The sequence below is a fragment of the Hypomesus nipponensis genome, chromosome 25 (genome assembly GCF_054491055.1).
Source record: "Hypomesus nipponensis isolate SF chromosome 25, ASM5449105v1, whole genome shotgun sequence".
Taxonomy (NCBI): Eukaryota; Metazoa; Chordata; class Actinopteri; order Osmeriformes; family Osmeridae; genus Hypomesus; species Hypomesus nipponensis.
Window position 1 is genome coordinate 2,190,001 of NC_140385.1, and position 22,500 is coordinate 2,212,500.

The 22,500-nt window shown below is 52.6% G+C and overlaps 2 protein-coding genes across 2 annotated transcripts in view; one reads left to right on the forward strand and one right to left on the reverse strand.

Annotated features, from left to right (window-relative positions):
• The window catches only part of pcxb (pyruvate carboxylase b), a 76,811-nt gene that overhangs the window by 25,349 nt on the left and 28,962 nt on the right, over positions 1 to 22,500 (reverse strand). The window lies entirely within an intron of this gene.
• Positions 7,433 to 21,509, forward strand: LOC146221704 (leucine-rich repeat and fibronectin type-III domain-containing protein 4). Its single transcript, XM_084691422.1, is given in 7 exon segments — positions 7,433 to 7,438; positions 8,310 to 8,423; positions 8,425 to 9,044; positions 9,481 to 9,813; positions 9,992 to 10,657; positions 13,833 to 14,916; positions 21,501 to 21,509. Coding segments are annotated over 7 exon segments (2,832 nt in total).

Sequence of the window (22,500 nt, forward strand, 5' to 3'; positions counted from 1 at the left end):
ATTCTAGTCAGCATATGAGTCTGATAACTCTCCGTTGGGCTGTGACTATGGGGCGTTTCAACCGAACCCGGAAAAAAAGGCCTGTTAGCTCAATTGGATAGACCTACAACCAATCAGAGCAACGTTAGTATGTTAACTGTTACTGAACCCCGTAGGAAGGACGGCAACAACATCCTTCCGATCGACAAATGCCTCGATCGCGTTCCTCTGTTCCTCCTTCAAAATGAATGATCATGACGTTGTCGATGTCTTCTAAAACAGACTCCACTGCCGGCGCTGCATGAAGTCAAACACAACTAATGCCAGAACAAACTTCCCAACCTCAAATGTTGTGGTCGGGGTTAAGTTCGGCTGGAACCCAGGCTACAACAACTGTGTAACAACAAAACACTCTCTCAAACTCACACACACACATACACATGATAATGTGACGACAGAAGACCACCTGGACCAGTGATTGGCTGCTGACCAATAGAAACTGTCCACACAGCAGTGACAAGGGAGGGAGGGAGGGAGGGAGGGAGGGAGGGAAAGAAAGGGAGGGAGGGAGGGAAAGAAAGGGAGAGAGGGAGGGAGGGAGGGAAAGGGAGGGAGAGAGAGAGAGAGAGAGAGAGAGAGAGAGAGAGAGAGAGAGGGAGGGAGGGAGGGAGGGAGGGAGGGAGGGAGGGAGGGAGGGAGGGAGGGAGGGAGGGAGGGAGGGAGGGAGGGAGGGAGGGAGGGAGGGAGGGAGGGAGGGAGGGAAAGGGAGAGAGAGAGAGAGAGAGAGAGAGAGAGAGAGAGAGAGAGAGAGAGAGGGGGGGGGGTGAGGGAGGCTAGACAGATGGATGGATAGAAGGAGGGAGGCATAGACAGAAAGATGGAGGGATGGAGGAACAGACAGATGGATTGAGGGATGAACAGAGGAGTAATTAAGTCTTTTTCAGGCTGTTTAGTAACAGCAGGTTCCTGATGAGTGGGGCACACTGTCACCATGGCAACCGGAGAGAAAAGGGGGGGTGAGGGAGGGGAGTGGGAGAAAGAGGCCTGTGTGTGTTTGTGTGTCTGTGTGTGTGTGTTTGTGTGTCTGTGTGGTCCATCACATTACTTAATTCATCTCTTTAGTTAAAGACACACGCACACAACTTTTAACGGTTAACTCAGCAAGTTAATTGCCTTTCTTTGCTTGGTACAATGCGCTGATTGGTTGACCCCACCCCCCCCTCCCCCGCCGCCCCCTCCCCCGCAAACAAACAAACACACTCCCATCCTTCCAGTTACTTCCTGCTGGGGCTATCAACCAATCACATTCTATGTTATTATCCCCATGGGGGGTTGTGATTGGTGGAGATTTGTTGACAGCTAAATTCAGCATTGTCTTCTCAATGTGAAGTGTGTGTATATATTATACGCTTCCTACCTGAAGAGCTGAAACATGTTTAAGCCCAGAAAGAGAGAGAGAGACAGAGAGAGAGACAGAGAGAGAGACAGAGAGAGAGAAAGAGAGAGACAGAGAGAGAGACAGAGAGAGAGACAGAGAGAGAGGTGCTGAGAAAAAAATGGGTAAATCATTTAAAGGGCGACTTGCAGGCAATCTGTCAATCACAGAAGAGTGTGTGCGTATGTATGTGTGTGTGTGTGTGTGTGTGTGTGTGTGTGTGTGTGTGTGAGAGAGAGACAGATAGTCTGGGGTTCCCCAAGGGCAAACAGAATTTAGAACTTTTAGACGTTTCAGAAGCTTTAGAATGTTCCCAACGTTTCCTCGCTCTCTGTCTCTCTCTCTATCTCTCTCTTTTCCTCTTCATTCTCCATCTGTCTGTCCCTCTCTCCATCTCTTTTACCACTTTATATCTTTCCTATTTTCTCTCACTCTAGTCTCTCTCTCTCTCTATACGAACACACACATACATGAGGATGCCTGAGCCAGGTTCCATTACCTACTCATGTGGGACAGAGAGAGAGAGGGAGAGAGACAGAGAGAGAGAGGGAGAGAGAGAGAGACAGAGAGAGGGAGAGAGAGAGAGAGAGACATAGAGAGAGAGAGAGAGAGAGAGGGAGAGAGAGAGACAGAGAGAGGGAGGGAGAGGGAGAGAGACAGAGAGAGGGAGAGAGAGAGGGAGGGAGGGAAAGAGAGACAGAAAGAGGGAGACAGAGAGAGAGAGAGAGAGGGAGAGAGAGAGACAGAGAGAGGGAGAGAGAGAGGGAGAGAGAGGGAGAGAGACAGAGAGAGGGAGAGAGAGAGGGAGGGAGGGAAAGAGAGACAGAAAGAGGGAGAAAGAGACAGAGAGAGGGAGAGAGAGGGAGAGATAGAGAAATGGATGGATGGCGGGATAGAGAAAGGAAAGAAAGGATGGATGGAGGGAGGAAGGAAGGAAGGGAGGAAGGAAGGAAGGAAGGAAGTAAGAGAAGGGGAAGAGGTATTTTGGGATGTTAGCAGCAGTTCCAGTTCCATTGTTTTAATAATGTAATGAGGTCTCAGGTCTCCTTGGGATTATACATGCATCATCTTTCTCTCTTCATTTCTCTCCCCCATCTCTCCTTCTCTCTCTCCCTCCCTCCCTCTAAATATTTCTTTCTTTGCATCTCTCTTTATCCATTTATATCTCTCTCTTCTTTTACTTTGTCTTTTATGCTAACTACAACTCATGTCTTCTCATTTGTTAATCGCCTCCTCTCCCTCTGTCTGTCTCTCTCTCCCTCTGTCTCCCTCTCTCCCTCTCATCCTTTCTCCCTCTCTCTCTCTTTCTCTCTCTCTCCATCTCTCTCCCTCTCTCTCTCCCCCTTCTCCGCCCCCCTCGTTCGCCACCTCACCACCCTACTCTTTCCCTGCCCACCCCACCCCTGCCCTCTCACTCTCTCTGTCTTTAATCAGACGCCCCCCCTCCCTCCCTCTCTCTGACAGTGATGGATAGCAGCAGTCACTTCCTTGTCGTCTTTACATATTTCTCATCTGCTAAAAGACACAAACTCATTCATACTGACGTGTCACCTCTCTCTCTCCCTCTCTCTCGCTCTATATATATCCCTCTTTCTCTCTCCCTTTGTCTCTCCATCCCTCTCTCTCACCCTCAATCTTCCTCTTTATCACTCTATCCCTTCCTCTCTTAGCCTCCCTCTACCCCTCTCTTTGTCTCCTTCTCTCTCTCATCCTCTGTTCCTAAACCTCAGTCCTCCTGTTCCCCTGTCCTGTGGGACCGGCTGGAGACAGAGAGAGGGGGACAGAGAGAGAGACATAGAGAGAGACAGAGAGAGGGACAGAGAGAGGGGGACAGAGAGAGGGACAGAGAGAGGGGGACAGAGAGAGGGGGACAGAGAGAGAGACATAGAGAGAGACAGAGAGAGGGACAGAGAGAGGGGGACAGAGAGAGGGGGACAGAGAGAGGGGGACAGAGAGAGGGGGACAGAGAGAGGGGGACAGAGAGAGGGACAGAGAGAGGGGGACAGAGAGAGGGGGACAGAGAGAGGGGGACAGAGAGAGGGGGACAGAGAGAGGGACAGAGAGAGGGGGACAGAGAGAGAGACATAGAGAGAGACAGAGAGAGGGACAGAGAGAGGGGGACAGAGAGAGGGGGACAGAGAGAGGGGGACAGAGAGAGGGGGACAGAGAGAGGGGGACAGAGAGAGGGGGACAGAGAGAGGGGGACAGAGAGAGGGACAGAGAGAGGGGGACAGAGAGAGGGACAGAGAGAGGGGGACAGAGAGAGGGGGACAGAGAGAGGGGGACAGAGAGAGAGAGAGAGGGGGACAGAGAGAGGGACAGAGAGAGGGGGACAGAGAGAGGGACAGAGAGAGGGGGACAGAGAGAGAGGGACAGAGAGGGGGGGACAGAGAGAGGGGGACAGAGAGAGAGGGACAGAGAGAGGGGGACAGAGAGAGGGGGACAGAGAGAGGGGGACAGAGAGAGAGGGACAGAGAGAGGGGGACAGAGAGAGGGGGACAGAGAGAGGGGGACAGAGAGAGGGGGACAGAGAGAGGGGGACAGAGAGAGGGACAGAGAGAGGGGGACAGAGAGAGAGGGACAGAGAGAGGGGGACAGAGAGAGAGAGAGAGGGGGACAGAGAGAGGGGGACAGAGAGAGGGGGACAGAGAGAGAGAGACAGAGAGAGGGACAGAGAGAGAGAGAGAGGGGGACAGAGAGAGGGGGACAGAGAGAGGGGGACAGAGAGAGAGAGAGAGAGGGGGACAGAGAGAGGGGGACAGAGAGAGGGGGACAGAGAGAGAGAGAGGGGGGACAGAGAGAGGGGGACAGAGAGAGAGGGACAGAGAGAGGGGGACAGAGAGAGGGGGACAGAGAGAGGGGGACAGAGAGAGGGGGACAGAGAGAGGGACAGAGAGAGGGGGACAGAGAGAGGGGGACAGAGAGAGGGGGACAGAGAGAGGGGGACAGAGAGAGGGGGACAGAGAGAGAGAGAGAGGGGGACAGAGAGAGGGGGACAGAGAGAGGGGGACAGAGAGAGGGGGACAGAGAGAGAGAGAGAGGGGGACAGAGAGAGGGGGACAGAGAGAGGGGGACAGAGAGAGAGAGAGAGGGGGACAGAGAGAGAGAGAGAGGGGGACAGAGAGAGGGGGACAGAGAGAGGGGGACAGAGAGAGAGAGAGAGGGGGACAGAGAGAGAGAGAGAGGGGGACAGAGAGAGGGGGACAGAGAGAGGGGGACAGAGAGAGGGGGACAGAGAGAGAGAGAGAGGGGGACAGAGAGAGAGAGAGAGGGGGACAGAGAGAGGGGGACAGAGAGAGGGGGACAGAGAGAGAGAGAGAGGGGGACAGAGAGAGAGAGAGAGGGGGACAGAGAGAGGGGGACAGAGAGAGGGGGACAGAGAGAGAGAGAGAGGGGGACAGAGAGAGGGGGACAGAGAGAGGGGGACAGAGAGAGAGGGACAGAGAGAGGGGGACAGAGAGAGGGGGACAGAGAGAGGGGGACAGAGAGAGGGGGACAGAGAGAGGGGGACAGAGAGAGAGGGACAGAGAGAGAGGGACAGAGAGAGGGAGACAGAGAGAGGGGGACAGAGAGAGAGGGACAGAGAGAGGGGGACAGAGAGAGGGGGATGACAAGAGAGGGGAAAGAAGGAAAAGGAGAGAGGGAAAAAGAAAGAGGAAAAGAGAGAGAGAGAGGAGGATGAAAGGAGAGCTGGAGAGGTGAAAGGGAGGGAGTGGTCAAACAATAAACAAGTGTGTGTCGGCGTCATCTGTTGTTCTCTGTGACTGTGTGTGTGTGTGTGTGTGTGTGTGTGTGGGTGATTTAGACTAAGATTATACAGATTCAAAGAGTTTTCTTTTTCTACAAACATCCGCTGTTCTCTGACAGTCTTTGTAAGTGTGAGAATATGTGTGTGTGTGAGTGTGTGTGTGTGTGAGTATGTGTGTGTATGACAGTGTTGAATAGCTGTTGCAGGATTGGTGTAAAAATCACCTCTGGGAAGAAGAAAGTGCAAAAATATGTTCACACACACAAACACACACACACATAAAAAAATTGAAATGAACACGTCACAGACACAATTTCAAACAAAGACACACACAGACACACACACAGACACACACACAGACACACACACAGACACACACACACACACAGACACACACACAGACACACACACAGACACAAACACACAGACACACACACAGACACACACAGACACACACACAGACACACACACACACACACAGACAGACCCGTCCATATATGAATAGAAAGTGGTCCAGCTGCTTAAACTGCAGTATATAAATCCAGACCGTAACAGTAAGGTCACCACGGACATGCAAACAGCCTGGAGACCCACTGGAGAGAGGATGCACACACCACACACTCAGACACACACACACGCACAAGCAAAACTACTTCCTTATGCACACCTGGGAGACTGTAGGGCAAAAGAGAGGGGTGGAGGGGGAGGAGAGGAGGAGGAAAGGATGAGTGGTGGGGGAGGAGAGGAGGAGAGGAGGACAGAGGGATGGGTGGAGAGGGAGGAAGGAGGGGATGGAAGGGGGAAGGATTAAAGGAGGAGAGTAAGTGAAGAGGACGACCTGCTATCTGTCTTTCCAGGCTGGATCGATGAGGCTAGAAAGAGATCTGTTACACTGCTCTGCTCCATCTGGGGAGGGAGGAGGGGAAACAGGAGACGGAGGAATGGTGGAAGGGAGAGAAGGGGTGAGAGAAAAGGAGAGTGGAGAAAGAGATAGGTGGGATGAGTGCGAGAGAAGAGAAGAAAAGTAGGTGTTAAAAATTCTACAGAAATAAACTATGTGAGAAATGAAGCTGAGGAGGGGAGGAGGAGGAGAGGAGGAAGGGAAAGGAGAGGAGGAGAGGAGAAGAGGAAAGGAGGAGAAAATGTTTGGTTATTTTATCCTATGCGTGTCTTCAAGGTCAGACTGGAGAGGAACAGGTGATAACAGAAGACAATTGGAGAGGAGGGAGGGAGGGGGCAGGGGGAGGATACAAAGCACTGTGTAGAAGAGAGAGGGATGCATGGGCGGAGAAATAAAGCAGAGTGGGAGAGAGAAGTCTGTGTGTGCGTGTGTGTGTGTGTGTGTGTCCTGTGTGTGTATGTGTCCTGTGTGTGTGTGTCCTGTGTGTGTGTGAAGGGGAGAGAAGGTCAGGGTGTAGTGGGAGGTGAGCGGGTGTGGAGTGAATGGAGGAGAAAAGAAAGAGAGCTGAGGTTAGTAAATCCTCTCCTCTTGATTAACCTGCCATCTCCTCCAGAATACTGCATTCTAGAACACCACAAACACAGCCCACGTTCTAGAACCCCACAAACACAGCCCACGTTCTAGAACACCACAAACACAGCCCACGTTCTAGAACCCCACAAACACAGCCCACGTTCTAGAACCCCACAAACACAGCCCACGTTCTAGAACCCCACAAACACAGCCCACGTTCTAGAACACCACAAGTCAGGTCAGGTGGCTGAGCGGTTAGGGAATCGGGCTAATAATCTGAAGGTTGCCAGATCAATTCCCGGCTGTGCCAAATGATGTTGTGTCCTTGGGCAAGTCACTTCACCCTACTTGCCTCGGGGGGAATGTCCCTGTACTTACTGTAAGTCGCTCTGGATAAGAGCGTCTGCTAAATGTAATGTAAATGTAAACACAGCCCACATTCTAGAACACCACAAACACAGCCCACGTTCTAGAACACCACAAACACAGCCCACGTTCTAGAACACACATTCTAGAATATCGTGTTAATAATAATATATAATGTTGGGGTGTTACCCCTCAGAGTAACTACAGGGTCTTTTTTGTGTTTCAAGGAAATCAACTGCTGTTCACTCCTGCATTGTTGCTACTGAAACTGTCAGGAGTTTGTTGCCATGGAGATGACTGTGGTCCGTAACCACGGTACAGATGTTGCCATGGAGCTAGTTGCGATGAAAACTATTCTGGGATGTAGTCATATTAGTGATTGATGTGTTTGTGCGGTGGAGTTGGGTTGTACTTTCAGGTCAGCGTTGCCATGACGGTGGGCTGTAGATGTATTTCTGGATCCTGTTGCTAGGCAGCAGGGTTCTGAGTAGGGATACAAGACTGTCCACTCTCTCGGAGAGTGCATTTAACGCTCTACAGAACACCAAGTGGACATCACTACAGAGAGTACGCAAACACACACACTATCACACACACTCTCACACTCTCTCACACACACCCTCACGCTCACACACTCTCACTCGCACACACACACACACTGTCTCACACTCACACACAGACTGAAGTTTGTTTTTCCATCCTTCTGGAGCCTAACAGTTATTCTAACCCTTACTCTGAGAAAAGCTTTTGAAGTTCCGGGGCCCAGCAAAAGAGCCCCATGAGGTTGGGTTTTCCTGTTTCAATATACATCCACCTCGGATAGGACCATACACACACACACACACACACAATAGGACCATACACACACACACACACACACACACAATAGGACCATACACACACACACACACACACACACACACACACAATAGGACCATACACACACACACACACACACACACACAATAGGACCATACACACACACACACACACACACACACACAATAGGACCATACACACACAGGCCCACCTGGACTATGACAACACACACACCCTCAGATGTTTGTAGACCACACACACACACACACACACACACTGTTAAGTATAGAGACTAAACAATGCTTACGTAACATTGTCTGGCTGCATGCCATAATATTCTATCTCCCTCACTCTCTCTCCTTTCATCCCCTCTCTCTTCTCTATCCTTTCATCTCCCCCCTGCTTATCTCTGCCCCCTCTGTCTCTGCAGGTCTGTGGATAACCAGGAAGTCTACCATGCCAGACCCTCCACCCCCCAGGCCCTCTAGGAAACAACCTCCGCACCTGTCCCCCCTCTCCTCCCCCCTCTCCTCCCCCCTCTCCTCCCCCCTCTGTCCCTCCATCCTCCCCTCCCCCTGCTCTCCTCCTCCTCCTCTCCCTCTGCATCTCCTTCACTGCGGATTTCCCTCCTCCACCACCTCCCCCTCTTTCTCCCCCTCTGCTTCCTCCTTTCCCCCCCCCCCTTCCCCCTTCACTCAAACCCTGCCCCTCCTCCATTGGCTGACGCTGGCCACGTGCTGGCTCCTCCTCCCCGCCCTGATTGGTGCTGGGGAAACGTGGGGCGTGGTCTCGGCCTGCCCCTTCCACTGCGTCTGCAGGAACCTCTCAGACTCTCTGAGCACGCTCTGTGCAGACAAGGGCCTGCTGTTTGTCCCGCCCAACGTGGACCGCCGCACCGTCGAGCTGCGATTGGCCGACAACTTCATCACCGAGGTGGGCGGGGCCGACTTCGCCAACATGACCGGATTGGTCGACCTCACCCTGTCGCGGAACACCATCCACGGCATCCGGCCAATGGCGTTCTCCGACCTGGAGAGCCTGAGGTCGCTGCACCTGGACGGTAACCGCCTGACAACGCTGGGGCCCAGGGACCTAGTGGGATTGGTCAACCTGCAGCACCTGATCGTCAACAACAACCAGCTGACCAGGGTCTCCAGCCAGGCCTTTGACGACCTCCTGGTCACCCTGGAGGACCTGGACCTGTCCTACAACAACCTACGCAGGTACAACACACACACACACACCTACACAGGTAGAACACTATGTGTTACTACATATGGCTTTACATATTTTAACCTGTTCTTCCCTCTTCTCTTTCCCCCGTCCCACTCCTCCCTCTACCCCCTCCTCCTCCCCCTCCTCCTCTCCCTCCCCCTCCTCCCCTCCCTCCCCCTCCTCCTCCCCCTCCCTCCCTCTACCCCCTCCTCCTCCCCCTCCTCCTCTCCCTCCCCCTCCTCCTCCCCCTCCTCCTCCTCCTCCCCCTCCCTCTCTCTCCCCCTCCTCCTCCCCCTCCCTTTCTCTGCCCCTCCACTTCCTCCTCTCCCTCCCCCTCCTCCCCTCCCTCCCCCTCCTCCTCTACCTCCTATCCTTCCTCCCCCTCCCTCCCCCTCCCTCTCCTCCCCCTCCTCCTCCCCCTCTCTCCCCCTCCCTCCCTCCCAGGGTACCGTGGGAGGCCATCCAGAGCATGGTCAGCCTCCACACCCTCAACCTCGACCACAACCTCATCGACCACATCGCGGCCGGCTCCTTCAGGGAGCTCTACAAGCTGGCTCGCCTCGACATGACCTCCAACCGCCTCCGCACGCTGCCCCCAGACCCGCTGTTTGCCCGCTCCCAGACGGGCGTGGTCAGCCCCACCCCCTACAACACCGTCATCGCCCTGAACTTCGGAGGGAACCCGCTGCACTGCAACTGTGAGATGCTGTGGTTACGGCGCCTGGCGAGGACGGACGACATGGAAACCTGCGCTACACCCCCCGCCCTGGCCGGCAGGTGAGGAGGGGGAGGGGAAGGAGGAGGGGGAGGAGGAGGGGGAGGGGGAGGAGGGGGAGGGGGAGGAGGAGGGGGGGGGAGGGGAGGAGGAGGAGGAAGAGAAGATGGAAGAGAAAGCGTGAATATATAATATTATTGATTTCCTTCCTGTCCTCCTCCCCCCTCTCCTCCCCTGCAGGTATTTCTGGTCCATCCCTGAGGAGGAGTTTACCTGTGAGCCCCCCCTGATCACCCGACACACCCACAAGCTCTGGGTCCTGGAAGGTCAAAGGGCGACCTTGAAATGCCGCGCCCTCGGTGACCCCGAGCCCGTGGTCCACTGGGTCTCCCCGGACGACCGTATCCTCAGCAACTCCAGCCGGACCACTTCCTACCGCAACGGCACCCTGGACCTGGCGGTGACGGTCGCCAAGGACGACGGCGTGTACACCTGCATAGCGATCAACGCGGCGGGGGAAGCCACTGAAACCGTGGAGCTGAGGATGATACGGCTCCCTCACCGTGGCAACGGGGCGGTGGGGGGAGCCGCGGGGGGGAACGCCAGCGAGGGGGGGGCGGGCCCTCCGGGGAGGGACCCCGGCTCCTCTGACATCACGATCGGGAAAACCGGAGGGAGGGAGGGGGAGGAGGGGAGGAGAGGAGCGGAAGAGGAGGACGGGGAGGTGGGGGAGGATGGGGAGCCAGAGAGGGAGGAGGAGGAGGAGGAGGAGGCGGTGGGCGTGCAGGGGGTCACGTCCAGCTCCGCCCAGGTGAGGTGGGATGTGGGCGGAGCTACAGGAGGATACCTGGTCTGGATGTTCCAGCTGCAGTACAACTGCACCGCTGATGAAACACTCATATACAGGTGAGCCTGACGCACACACACACACACTCACACACGCACACACACACACACACATGCACACATGCACACACACATACAGTTGATCAGTGAGGCCGGACCTCTGCTCCCCCTCCCTCCCTCCCTCCTCTCCCTTTCCCTCCTCTCCCTCCCTCTCCCTCCCTCTTCTCCTTCCTTTCCCTTTCCCTCCTCTCCCCCTCCCTCCTCTCCCTCCCTCTCCCTCCTTCTCCCTCCTCTCCCCCTCCCCCTCCCCCCTCTCCTCTCCCTCTCCCTCCCCCCTCTCCCTCTCCCTCCCTCCTCTCCCTCCTCTCCCCCTGCCTCCCTGGACCACTGCATAGTAAACCTCATTAGGAGTGCAGCACAACAGGAGACTCCCTCCAACGTAAAACACTTTTCAAGAGAGAGAGAGGAGAGAAAGAGAGAGAGAGAGAGAGAAAAAGGGAGATATTGAGAGCGAGAAAGAGAGAGAAAGAGAGATAGGGAGAGAGAGAGCGAAAGAGAGGAGAGAGCGGGAGGGAGTAAGAGAGACTCTCCAGAGCCAAAGTCTGGGAGCACATCTCATTCTGTTAGAGACAGAAGGATGAAGAGAGGGAGGAGAGAGTTCACTTAGTTCCTGAGAGGTGGAGAAACAGAGATAGATAGATGGATAGATATATACAGACAGATCCATCGATAAATGGATAGATTGATAGGTAGGAGAGATAGAGATGGAAAAATTAAAGGAGTAGAGGAGGGGGTGGTGCCAAGGAGAGAGGAAGGTTATTTGTGTTCCCTCTCTCCTCTCCTCCCTCTCTCCTCTAATGAGGATGGAACATGGAGGATGGAGAGAGAGCGAGAGTGAAAGAGAGAGAGACAAAAAGAAAGAATGGGAGAGGGAGAGAGATCAAAATAGAAGTGTATTTTACATTCCTCTCTCTCTCTCTCTCTCTCTCTCTCTCTCTCTCTCTCTCTCTCTCCCTCCCTCCCTCCCTCCCTCCCTCCCTCCCTCCCTCCCTCCCTCTCTCTCTCTCTCTCTCTCTCTCTCTCTCTCTCTCTCTCTCTCTCTCTCTCTCTCTCTCTCTCTCTCTCTCTCTCTCTCTCTCTCTCTCTCTCTCTCTCTCTCTCTCTCCTCTAATAATGACTTGTATCTGTGTCACCAGCCCAGTTTTAAACCCCTCACTTTCAAAGTGTGTTTGTGTATGAGATGGTTTGATTGAGAATGACCTAGTGTGTTGGTGTGTCTTTTTCAATACGGTTCTGTCTCTCAGACACACACACACACACTCACGGGATGATCTGAGGGTCCTCATGTCATCTTGAGACATGAGGCAGAAATCTGAGAGCGGCCACTGATTGGCCGAGGGCAGACTTGCTGTTCCCACACACACACACAGGCATGTGTGTTTGTGTATGTATTATTTATCCAGGTGTGTTGGTGACTATGTTCATCCTCTCATCCATATTTCAGAGAGCTGCTCTGCCTGAACACAGAGTACAACTACCAGCAGGAGATTAACAGGCTGGAGAGATGGAGGGGAGGAGGGGTGGAGGGGAGGAGAGATGGAGGGGTGGAGGGGAGGAGAGATGGAGGGGAGGAGGGGTGGAGGGGAGGAGAGATGGAGGGGAGGAGGGATGGAGGGGAGGAGGGGTGGAGGGGAGGAGAGATGGAGGGGTGGAGAGATGGAGGGGAGGAGGGGTGGAGGGGTGGAGGGGAGGAGAGATGGAGGGGAGGAGGGGTGGAGGGGAGGAGGGGAGGAGAGATGGAGGGGTGGGACTATTTGGGACTATCTCGTTGTTATGATCAGTGACCTATGCTCTTTTGTAAGCTCTCTCTTGGAAGTTGCTTTGATAAAAGCGTCTTCTAAATGAATAAATGTAAATGTGTGTGTGTGTGTGATTGCGTGTAAGAGAGAAAGTATGTCATGCTTTAAATGAGTATGCACTCTATTCCAACTGGACATTGACAGCACACACACACACACACACTCATGTTCATGACGGAGGCTGCTGTGCCAGGCATTCCATCATCCGTGGAAACAGAGCATCCATCACCACGGTAACCAGTCCCAGGGTTGAGACACAGCATGAGGTCCGGTCAGAGTAGAACTGTTCCAGAACCCCCAGCGCTTCCCCTACAACCAAAAGAACCACAGGAAGTTCTAGAACTCTCAGGGTTCAGCTCTGAGCCAGGGGCAAGGGAAGTGCTTCAGGGAGATGGAGAGAGAGCTGTACACACACACACACACACACACACACCACTACACACACACCACTACACACACACACCACTACACACACACACACACCACTACACACACACACACCACTACACACAAGCCTTTGATCATTTCAGATTCTGTTGGAGGCAGGTACATCCTTTCACCAGCATGAATCACACAAACAGACAGGCAGACACACACACACACACACACACTCACTGTAACACACACACTCTCACTCTAACACACACTCACTCCCAGCTGGGCTCCAGACAGATATGGAAAGGTCTTAGACGGATGCAAGATCAGAGAGAGCATCATACCATATCCCACACACACTGTATGTCTGTTGTGAAGCCAATTACACACACACACACACTCAGACAGGTACAAACACACACTCATAGGCAAACATACACACTCGCACGCACGCACACACACTCAGAACCCTTCTCTCTGGTGCTCTTATCCTCCAAATGAGTGCTAAATGAGATGAGTTTTCTATTCAGAATTCCTCTCAGACACACACACGGACACAAACTTGCGTACGTCCTTGCCCTCCAAATGAGCACATAGTGGGAGTTTTCTTTTCAGAATTCCTCTCAACACCCTCACTCCTCTCTCTCCTCTATTGCTCTCCATCTCTCTCTGCTCTATTACTCTTTCCCTCTATCTCTATCTATCTCTCTCTCTCTCCCCTCTCTCTCTCTCCTCTCTCTCCCCCCCTCTCTCTCTCTCTCCCTCACTGCTTCTCTGTGATAAAGACGTCATAATTTGATGTACCAAATGACCCTCCCCTCTCTCTCTCTCTCTCTCTCTCTCTCTCTCTCTCTCTCTCTCTCTCTCTCTCTCTCTCTCTCTCTCTCCCCCCCTCTCTCTCTCACTCTCTCTCTCCCTCTACCTCTCCCTCACTGCTTCTCTGTGATAAAGACGTCATCATTTGATGTACCAAATGACCCTCTCCTCTCCTCCCCTGCCAGGATCCTCCCTTCCAGCAGTGACAGCTTCCTGTTGAAGAACCTGGTGTCTGGGGCTGACTACAGCTTGTGTGTCCTCGCCATCTTCGACGACACCGTCACCGCGCTGGCCGCCACCAGGGTCCTGGGCTGCGCCCAGTTCAGCACCAAGGAGAGCTACCCAGAATGCCTCTCTCTGAAGGCCCACTTCCTGGGAGGAACCCTCACCGTCCTCGTGGGCGGAGTCGTCGTGGTAACGCTGCTGGCATTCACCGTGGCGCTCATGGTGCGGCACCGCGTCTGCGGTAACCGCGGCGACCGCGGGCGCCGCCGTCGTTGCCGAGGCGATGGGGCCCCGCCCCCGAAAGGCGGGGTCTCGAGAGTGTGCCAATCGAACGGCAACGGAGACATGATGATGGTGGTGCTGCCCAATGGGCTGGCGTCTAAGCAGAGAGAGGGCGGGGACAAAGAGGGCGGAGCCTCACTGCACAAACCTAAGCCCCTCCCCAAACCCAAGGTGGACGTGGAGCACTTCCGGTCTGGGGGCGGGGCAGTGGGGGCCGGAGGCGGGGTCACGACCCTCGCCCTCTGCGACAGGAACAGGAAGTTACCTCCTTACTCCCCGCAGCCAGACAGGCTGTCAGAGTATTACTCCACCTCCTCTACCCTTCCCCGCCAATCAAGAGCGGGCTCACAGGCCAAGCCCCGCCCAGACAGAGAGCTCGTCCAACAGGACGTCTTCGCCCTGGACAGGCCCATGGAGCTCTGCCATTGGAGGATCACTCAAGGGTGCGACAGATGGAACTCCTCCCAGGCCTATCAGAGCCCTCGATCCCCAAGCCCCGCCCCCCACGGCGCTGTGCGCTACAAACGCAGCAGCTCCCTCGACATGACGTCCTCGGTCGCCACGGCCGCCGTCGCCAAGCGCTACGGTCGCCACGGTTACGCCAAGCGTCTGAGCGTGATGCTGACCAGGCGGAGCCTCTCGCTACACGGAATGCTGGTCCAGTGCGCCTCGGCAACGAGCACCACTTCCTCGACGACCAGCGACGGAAGCGGCGACGTGGGGGTGTACGCGGGGGGGTTCCTGCATGCCTACAGCACCCCTGTATCGAGAGGGGGCGGGGGAGACAGGGGGAGGGAGAGGGGGAGAAAGAAAGAGACGGAGAAAGGGGAAAGGGAGAGTGACGACTCAAATGAGTTAGAAGAGAGTGTGGTGTAGAGAGAGAGAGAGAGAGAGAGAGAGAGAGAGAGAGAGAGAGAGAGAGAGAGAGAGAGAGAGAGTGAGAGAGAGAGAGAGAGAGAGAGAGAGAGAGTGTGAGAGAGAGAGAGAGAGAGAGAGAGAGAGAGAGAGAGAGAGAGAGAGAGAGAGAGAGAGAGAGAGAGAGAGAGAGAGAGAGAGAGAGAGAGAGAGAGAGAGAGAGAGAGAGAGAGCGAGATATAGAGAGAGAGGGAGAGAATGGGAAAGAGAGAGAGAGAGAGAGAGAGAGCGAGAGCGAGATATAGAGAGAGAGGGAGAGAATGGAGAGAGAGAGAGAGAGAGAGAGAGAGAGAGAGAGAGAGAGAGAGAGAGAGAGAGAGAGAGAGAGAGAGAGAGAGAGAGAGAGAGAGAGAGAGAGAGAGAGAGAGAGAGAGAGAGAGAGAGAGAGGGGAGAGAGAGAGATAAAGACGACGACAGAGTGGATCATTCTCAGATCCACGGTAACCGGGAGAGACGAGGAGCTAACTGGCTCTTCTCAGAGGACTGCAGTGTTTATCAGGATCAACAACAAACAGGGGTCACGCTGGGGTCGGCGGCCATGATGTCAGAGATGAGAAGGGTTCTGACATCGGCATCCTGGTCTGGAGTATAAACACAAACACACCGTCACGCTAGATCGATCAGACTTGAGTAATCGATCTGGAGGGCCCCTGCCTAGGATAACTGGAGGCTTTAGGACCCTGGGGGGAGGGGGGAGGGAGTCCCTAATCTTAATCTGGATTAACCTCGACAACAAACGCTAACGAGGATTATCTGGATTAGTGAAATTGGAGACTACTTGGTATTGATTGAATATAGAGAATGTGTGTGTTGTATTAGGTTGTGTGAGTGTGTGAGTGACAACGCTGGATCCATTGTGTCACGTGACTCATTTCATCCAATCAGACGGATGTTTTTTTTTGCAACGTGGCAAATTCCCATGGCAACAGACTGTGATCAGATCGATGTGATGGGATGTTTGTCGGTGGGCACCTGGGGATACGTCAGACGTGTCGCATGCTCACAGGACACTGACAGGAACATGAAGAAGAAGGGAGTCTCCATCTGTTACCTCCTCTCCTCCACTCTCCTCCTTCTCCTCCACCTCCACTCTCCTCCCCTCTCCTCCTTCTCCTCCTTCTCCTCCTTCTCCTCCACTCTCCTCCTTCTCCTCCTTCTCCTCCACTCTCCTCCGCTTCAAAACAAGGAGTCAAGTGCAATTCACTACATCCTGTTTTCCCGCTTAAGATAACATGGATTCAGACTATGATGGAGAGATGGAGGGAAGGAGAGAGATGGAGGGAAGGAGAGGGGTGGAGGGAAGGAGAGAGATGGAGGGAAGGAGAGGGGTGGAGGGAAGGAGAGAGATGGAGGGAAGGAGAGGGGTGGAGGGAAGGAGAGGGGTGGAGGGAGGGAGAGGGGTGGAGGGAGGGAGAGGGGTGGAGGGAGGGAGGGAGGGAGAGGGGTGGAGGAAGGGAGGAATGGAGGGAAAGGATGGAGAGAAGGAAGGAGGGATGCACTGTATCACAAATAGAATCTGTTATGCCTCATCTTTTGCCAAAGTGAATATTGTTGTCATGACGATGAATCTCTAACAATAAACAAAAATCTACTGTATGAAAAAACTAAACAAAAAATACTGTGCGTCTGTGTGTGTGTTACCACGGTAACAGCATTAAACGCTGCCTGTCTATAATGCAGCAAGGTTGGAGGGGTAGTGAGTGGGTACGTCCAGGGAGAGGGGGGAGGGGGGGGGGAGAAAAGAGAGAAGGAAGTTGAAAGAGAGGAGGAAGATGAAAGAAAAGAGACTGTGCAGGCTCCACCCTTATTACTCTCTCTCCCAGTCTCTCCCTCCGCTTACTCTCTCCTCCCCTCCCCCTCTCTCTCTCTCTCTCTCTCTCTCTCTCTCTGTGCCTGTCTCTACTCCTAAAGGATCAATGTTCCTCTTTCATGTCGTTGAGGGCCATCTGTGGAACCCAGATAATCGTGTGAGATGAGAGTGTGAACGAGGGATGGAGGGAGGGAGAGAGGGAGGAAGAGAGGGGTGGAGGGATGAGGAGAGCAGGGGGGAGGAGGAGAGCAGGGGGGAGGAGGAGAGGGATGAGGAGAGCAGGGTGGAGGAGGAAAGGGATGGAGGGATGAGGAGAGCAGGGGGGAGGAGGAGAGGGATGAGGAGAGCAGGGGGGAGGAGGAGAGGGATGAGGAGAGCAGGGGGGGAGGAGGAGAGGGATGAGGAGAGCAGGGGGGAGGAAGAGAGGGATGAGGAGAGCAGGGGGAGGAGGAGAGGGATGAGGAGAGCGGGGTGGAGGAGGAGAGGGATGAGGAGAGCAGGGGGGAGGAGGAGAGGGATGAGGAGAGCAGGGGGAGGAGGAGAGGGATGAGGAGAGCAGGGTGGAGGAGGAGAGGGATTAGGAGAGCAGGGGGGAGGAGGAGAGGGATGAGGAGAGCGGGGTGGAGGAGGAGAGGGATGAGGAGAGCAGGGGGGAGGAGGAGAGGGATGAGGAGAGCAGGGGGAGGAGGAGAGGGATGAGGAGAGCGGGGTGGAGGAGGAGAGGGATGAGGAGAGCAGGGTGGAGGAGGAGAGGGATTAGGAGAGCAGGGGGGAGGAGGAGAGGGATGGAGGGATGAGGAGAGCAGGGGGGAGGAGGAGAGGGATGGAGGGATGAGGAGAACGGGGGGAGGAGGAGAGGGGGTCGGTCTGGACAAAATGTTTGCTGCAGGGTTATTTTTGTCATGTTTGTGTTTTGCCACATTATATCCCAGCCAATAAAAACCCTTTCAAACAACACAGAGGGGTGAAATGAGGTGTGTGTGTGTGTGTATTATAATACTGTTCTCTCCTTCTCTGTCTCTCTCAGACACACACACACACACACACAGTTGTGTGACTGCAGACAGGGTGTTCTATGAGTACTAGCAAGAGTGACACCAGGGGAATATATGATTCGATTTGAGACTCACACACACCACAAACACAGACACACCACGGTAACCTTCCCACCTCTATGTCAGGGAGGGAAAACAGGAAGAAGAGAGAGAGAAAAAGTGAGAGAGAGAATGAGAGAGAGGGAAAGAGAGAAAATGAGAGAGGGAAAGAGAGAGAAAGAGAGAGGGAAAGAGAGAAAGAACGAGAGAGGGAAATAGAGATATAGAGAGCCCTGTAGCAAAGCAGTCATTTACGAGTCAGAGCAAAAGACAGATTTGAAGTGTGCTTATGTGTGTGTGTGTCTTTGTGTGTGTGAACTGCTAAGTGCAAACCCCCCTCTCGCAGTTTCCCGTTGGCAAATCTCTGGCCCAATTTGACTAATTACAAAGTGCTGAATGGCTTACAAACATGTACAGAGAATCATCACTCCTCGCTTTCTCTGCCTCGCTTTCTCTGCCTCGCTTTCTCGGTCTCTCCCGCTCTCTCTCTCTCTCCCTCCCTCTCTCTCTCCCTCTCTTCCTCGCTTTCTTTCTCTCTCTCTCTCCCTCCCTCTCTCTCTCCCTCTCTTCCTCGCTTTCTTTCTCTCTTTCTCTCCCTCGCTTACTCTCTCTTTCCTTCTCTTTCTCTCCCTCTCTTTCTCTTTCTCTTATTTCTTCTTCTCATATACTTACTTGGCCTTTTGACTTTGCTGACTTCCAAACAACTTACACATCATTACATGTTGTTAACTTTGCTAAGAACTAGCATGCTAACAAACATGAAATCCATAGGCCTATCTAACCTTGCTAACTGTACTAGCTTGCTAACAACATGAAATGTATAGGCCTATGTTACCTTGCTAACTGTACTAGCATGCTAACAAACATGAAATCCATAGGCCTATCTAACCTTGCTAACTGTACTAGCTTGCTAACAACATGAAATGTATAGGCCTATGTTACCTTGCTAACTGTACTAGCATGCTAACAAACATGAAATCCATAGGCCTATCTAACCTTGCTAACTGTACTAGCATGCTAACAACATGAAATGTATAGGCCTATGTTACCTTGCTAACTGTACTAGCATGCTAACAAACATGAAATCCATAGGCCTATCTAACCTTGCTAACTGTACTAGCTTGCTAACAACATGAAATGTATAGGCCTATGTTACCTTGCTAACTGTACTAGCATGCTAACAAACATGAAATCCATAGGCCTATCTAACCTTGCTAACTGTACTAGCATGCTAACAACATGAAATGTATAGGCCTATGTTACCTTGCTAACTGTACTAGCATGCTAACAACATGAAATCCATAGGCCTATCTAACCTTGCTAACTGTACTAGCATGCTAACAACATGAAATGTATAGGCCTATGTTACCTTGCTAACTGTACTAGCATGCTAACAACATGAAATCCATAGGCCTATCTAACCTTGCTAACTGTACTAGCTTGCTAACAACATGAAATGTATAGGCCTATGTTACCTTGCTAACTGTACTAGCATGCTAACAACATGAAATCCATAGGCCTATCTAACCTTGCTAACTGTACTAGCTTGCTAACAACATGAAATCCATAGGCCTATCTAAACTTGCTAACTGTACTAGCATGCTAGCATGCTAAGCCTAAAGTAGAAGATGGATCAGAAGTTCTAATATCACTTCAGTGGTCAGAGTCTAGGAACGGCCTGTGTTTTACCAGGAAGAGTGCAACAATACTATAACAATATTGAACAATAATAACATCTAAACTACAATTTCACATCCACAGACAAGGCCTGTAGCATAGAAGGCATGTATAAATCAATAATATAAGAAGAAGAAACAATATAATGCTGTTTGTAGCGGTCACTGGCTGACCCAGCAGAGGACAGAACAGCCAAAGGTCTGACATCCCTAGCTAACCATGCTAGCGTAGCCGCTGATGCTAATCCTGGCCCTCATGACCTTGTTTGTAGTCGGGCCTACACTCCATAAAAGATCCATGAACCCTGCTAACCCAGCTAACCCTGCTAGCAGGCTAACATGTAAATAATCCATAAACATTGCTAACCTTTGCTAACACACTCACACCTGCCTGAAGCAGTAAATGATACAGGAATGGAAATAAAGTTGAGAGAGCGAGACAAAGAGAGAGAGAAGGAGAGAGATTAACAGAAAATGACAGGAGCAGAAGAGAAGACAAAGAGAGATAGAAAAGAATAGAGAATGAAGAGAAGAAAATAGAAAAGAAGAGGAGAGGTAGAGGAGAGAAGGAAAGGATTAGAGGAGAAGAGGAAGAGAGGTGGAGAAGAGAGATGGAGAGGAGAGAAGAGGAGGAGAGAAGGAGGGAAGAGAAGGAGAGGTGAAGAGGTGAAAAGGAGAGAAGGAGAGGAGGAGAGAAGGAGAGGAGGAGAGGAGAGAAGAAGAGGAGGAGAGGAGGAGAGGAGAGAAGGAGAGGAGAGAAGATGAGGAGAGGAGAGAAGGAGAGGAGGATAGGAGAAGAGGAGGAGAGGTAGAGAGGAGCGAAGGAGAGGAGAGATGAAAAAAGAGAGGAACCAAAAGATGCCAGAGGAGAAACAGTATGTTCCCTCTCTTTCCTCCCTCTGTTCCTCGTTGTCCTTCTACCCATGAAACATTTACTCTGGCTTCATGTCGTTTCTCCTAAATCTCTCTGTTTACCTCCTTCCTGTCTCCAGTCCTCCCTCTATCAATCACTCATTAACACACACACACTCATTAACACACACACACACACGTAAGCACACACGTATACTTGTAAGCACACACCCACAGACAAGTGCACGCACAAACACACACACACACACACTGTGCTGATTGTCCACGACTGTGTTCATTGATGATCTCAACAGGGTCTCACCATCCTAATTAGGACCTCCCATCAGGCAGCTCCATGGAGCCATGGCTCTCCCCTCCCCTCCCCCCCGTCCCCTCCCCTCCCTCCCCTCCCCTCCCCTCCTCTCCCCTCCTCTCCTCTCCTCTCCTCTCCTCTCCCCTCCCCTCCCCTCCCCTCCCCTCCCCTCCCCTCCCCTCCCCTCCCCTCCCCTCCCCTCCCCTCCCCTCCCCTCCTCTCCTCTCCTCCCCTCTGAAGAGCAGAGTGTGTGTGTGTGTGTGTGTGAGAGTGTGTGTGCGTGAGTGAGTGAGTGAGTGTGCGTGCGTGTGAAAGAGTGAGTGAGTGTGCGTGAGAGATAATGTGTAAGAGAGAATGTGTGTGTGTGTGTGTACATGACTAAGCTTTAGATCGTTCCGGAGAGACAGAACATGTATTAAAATCCATAAATTAATTAGCATGTTTACTGACAACTAATTAAAACCATCACCCCTCCTGAAAGACTGCGTGTTTGGTGTGAGGGCACTTCCTGCACTGCTCTACTGTGTCCTCAGGCCAATTTCAGACCAACAGGCTACAAGGGAGTTTTTGTCTGGATGAAATGCATTGTGGGTTTTGTGGTCCAACATACTTCACATCTTCAAGGTTACATCTTTCTCCTCTGCCAGTCTCCTTTCTCTCTTGTTTTTCTCTTTCTCAATCTCAAGAGTGATTAGGATTCACACACACATTTCTGACCTGACCTGGAGAGACGAGACTTCATTATGAACACACACACACACACACACACACTTTTCCGAGGCTGAATTGACCAAGAAGAAAAGGGAGAAAGGAGAGAGAGCAGGAGAGGATGGATTGGGGATATGGTGAGTTACAGAGATATTTTCTCAGAGAAGCTTATATTAAACCTGCAGTCTGATAGTGATTCATATCTCTGATATAAAATAATATTCCTTTAACACTCTCGACATTTGTTACCCCTCTCTCTGTCTTCCTCTATTTCTCTCTCTCCCTCCCTCTCCTCATATCTTCCTATCTTTCTCTTTCTCACACATTTTTCTCTTTCAAATGTGCCTCTCCTCCCCCTCTCCCCCTCTTCCTCCATCTCTTCATCCTCCTCTTCCCCACCTCCTCTTCTCCCTCTCCCCCTCTTCCTCCATCTCTTCATCCTCCTCTTCTCCCTCTCCCCCTCTTCCTCCATCTCTTCGTCCTCCTCTTTCCCACCCCCTCTTCTCCCTCTCCCCCTCCCCCCTCTCTCTTTTAAGCCAGTCACAGCGATTCCAACCGTTAAATCCTGATTAAAGCATCAAAGTCTTGTTGACACCCTAAAACCCACTCACAGTGTGTGTGTGTGTGTGTGTGTGTGTGTGTGTGTGTTTAAACATGCCACCGCTGTCTGATAATGTCCAAGTTGTTTTGCCTTAAGATGAATGGCAGCTTTAGCTGGTATGTGTGTGTGTGACAGACAGCTCTGTGTGTGTGTGTGTGTGTGTGTATGTGCGTGTGTAAAAAGAGAGCTAATGCTCTAACTGTCACTTCTACATCGGGACAAGAACATCTCATTCTTTCTTCCTGTCACCCTCAATACCTCTCTCTTTTTCTCTCTCTCACTTTCCCTCCCTCCTCTCAGCCTCTCTCCCTTTCCCCCCTTCCTCCCCCTCCTCCACTCCTCAGTTCCCTTCTCTCCCACCAGTAACCAGTATGAAC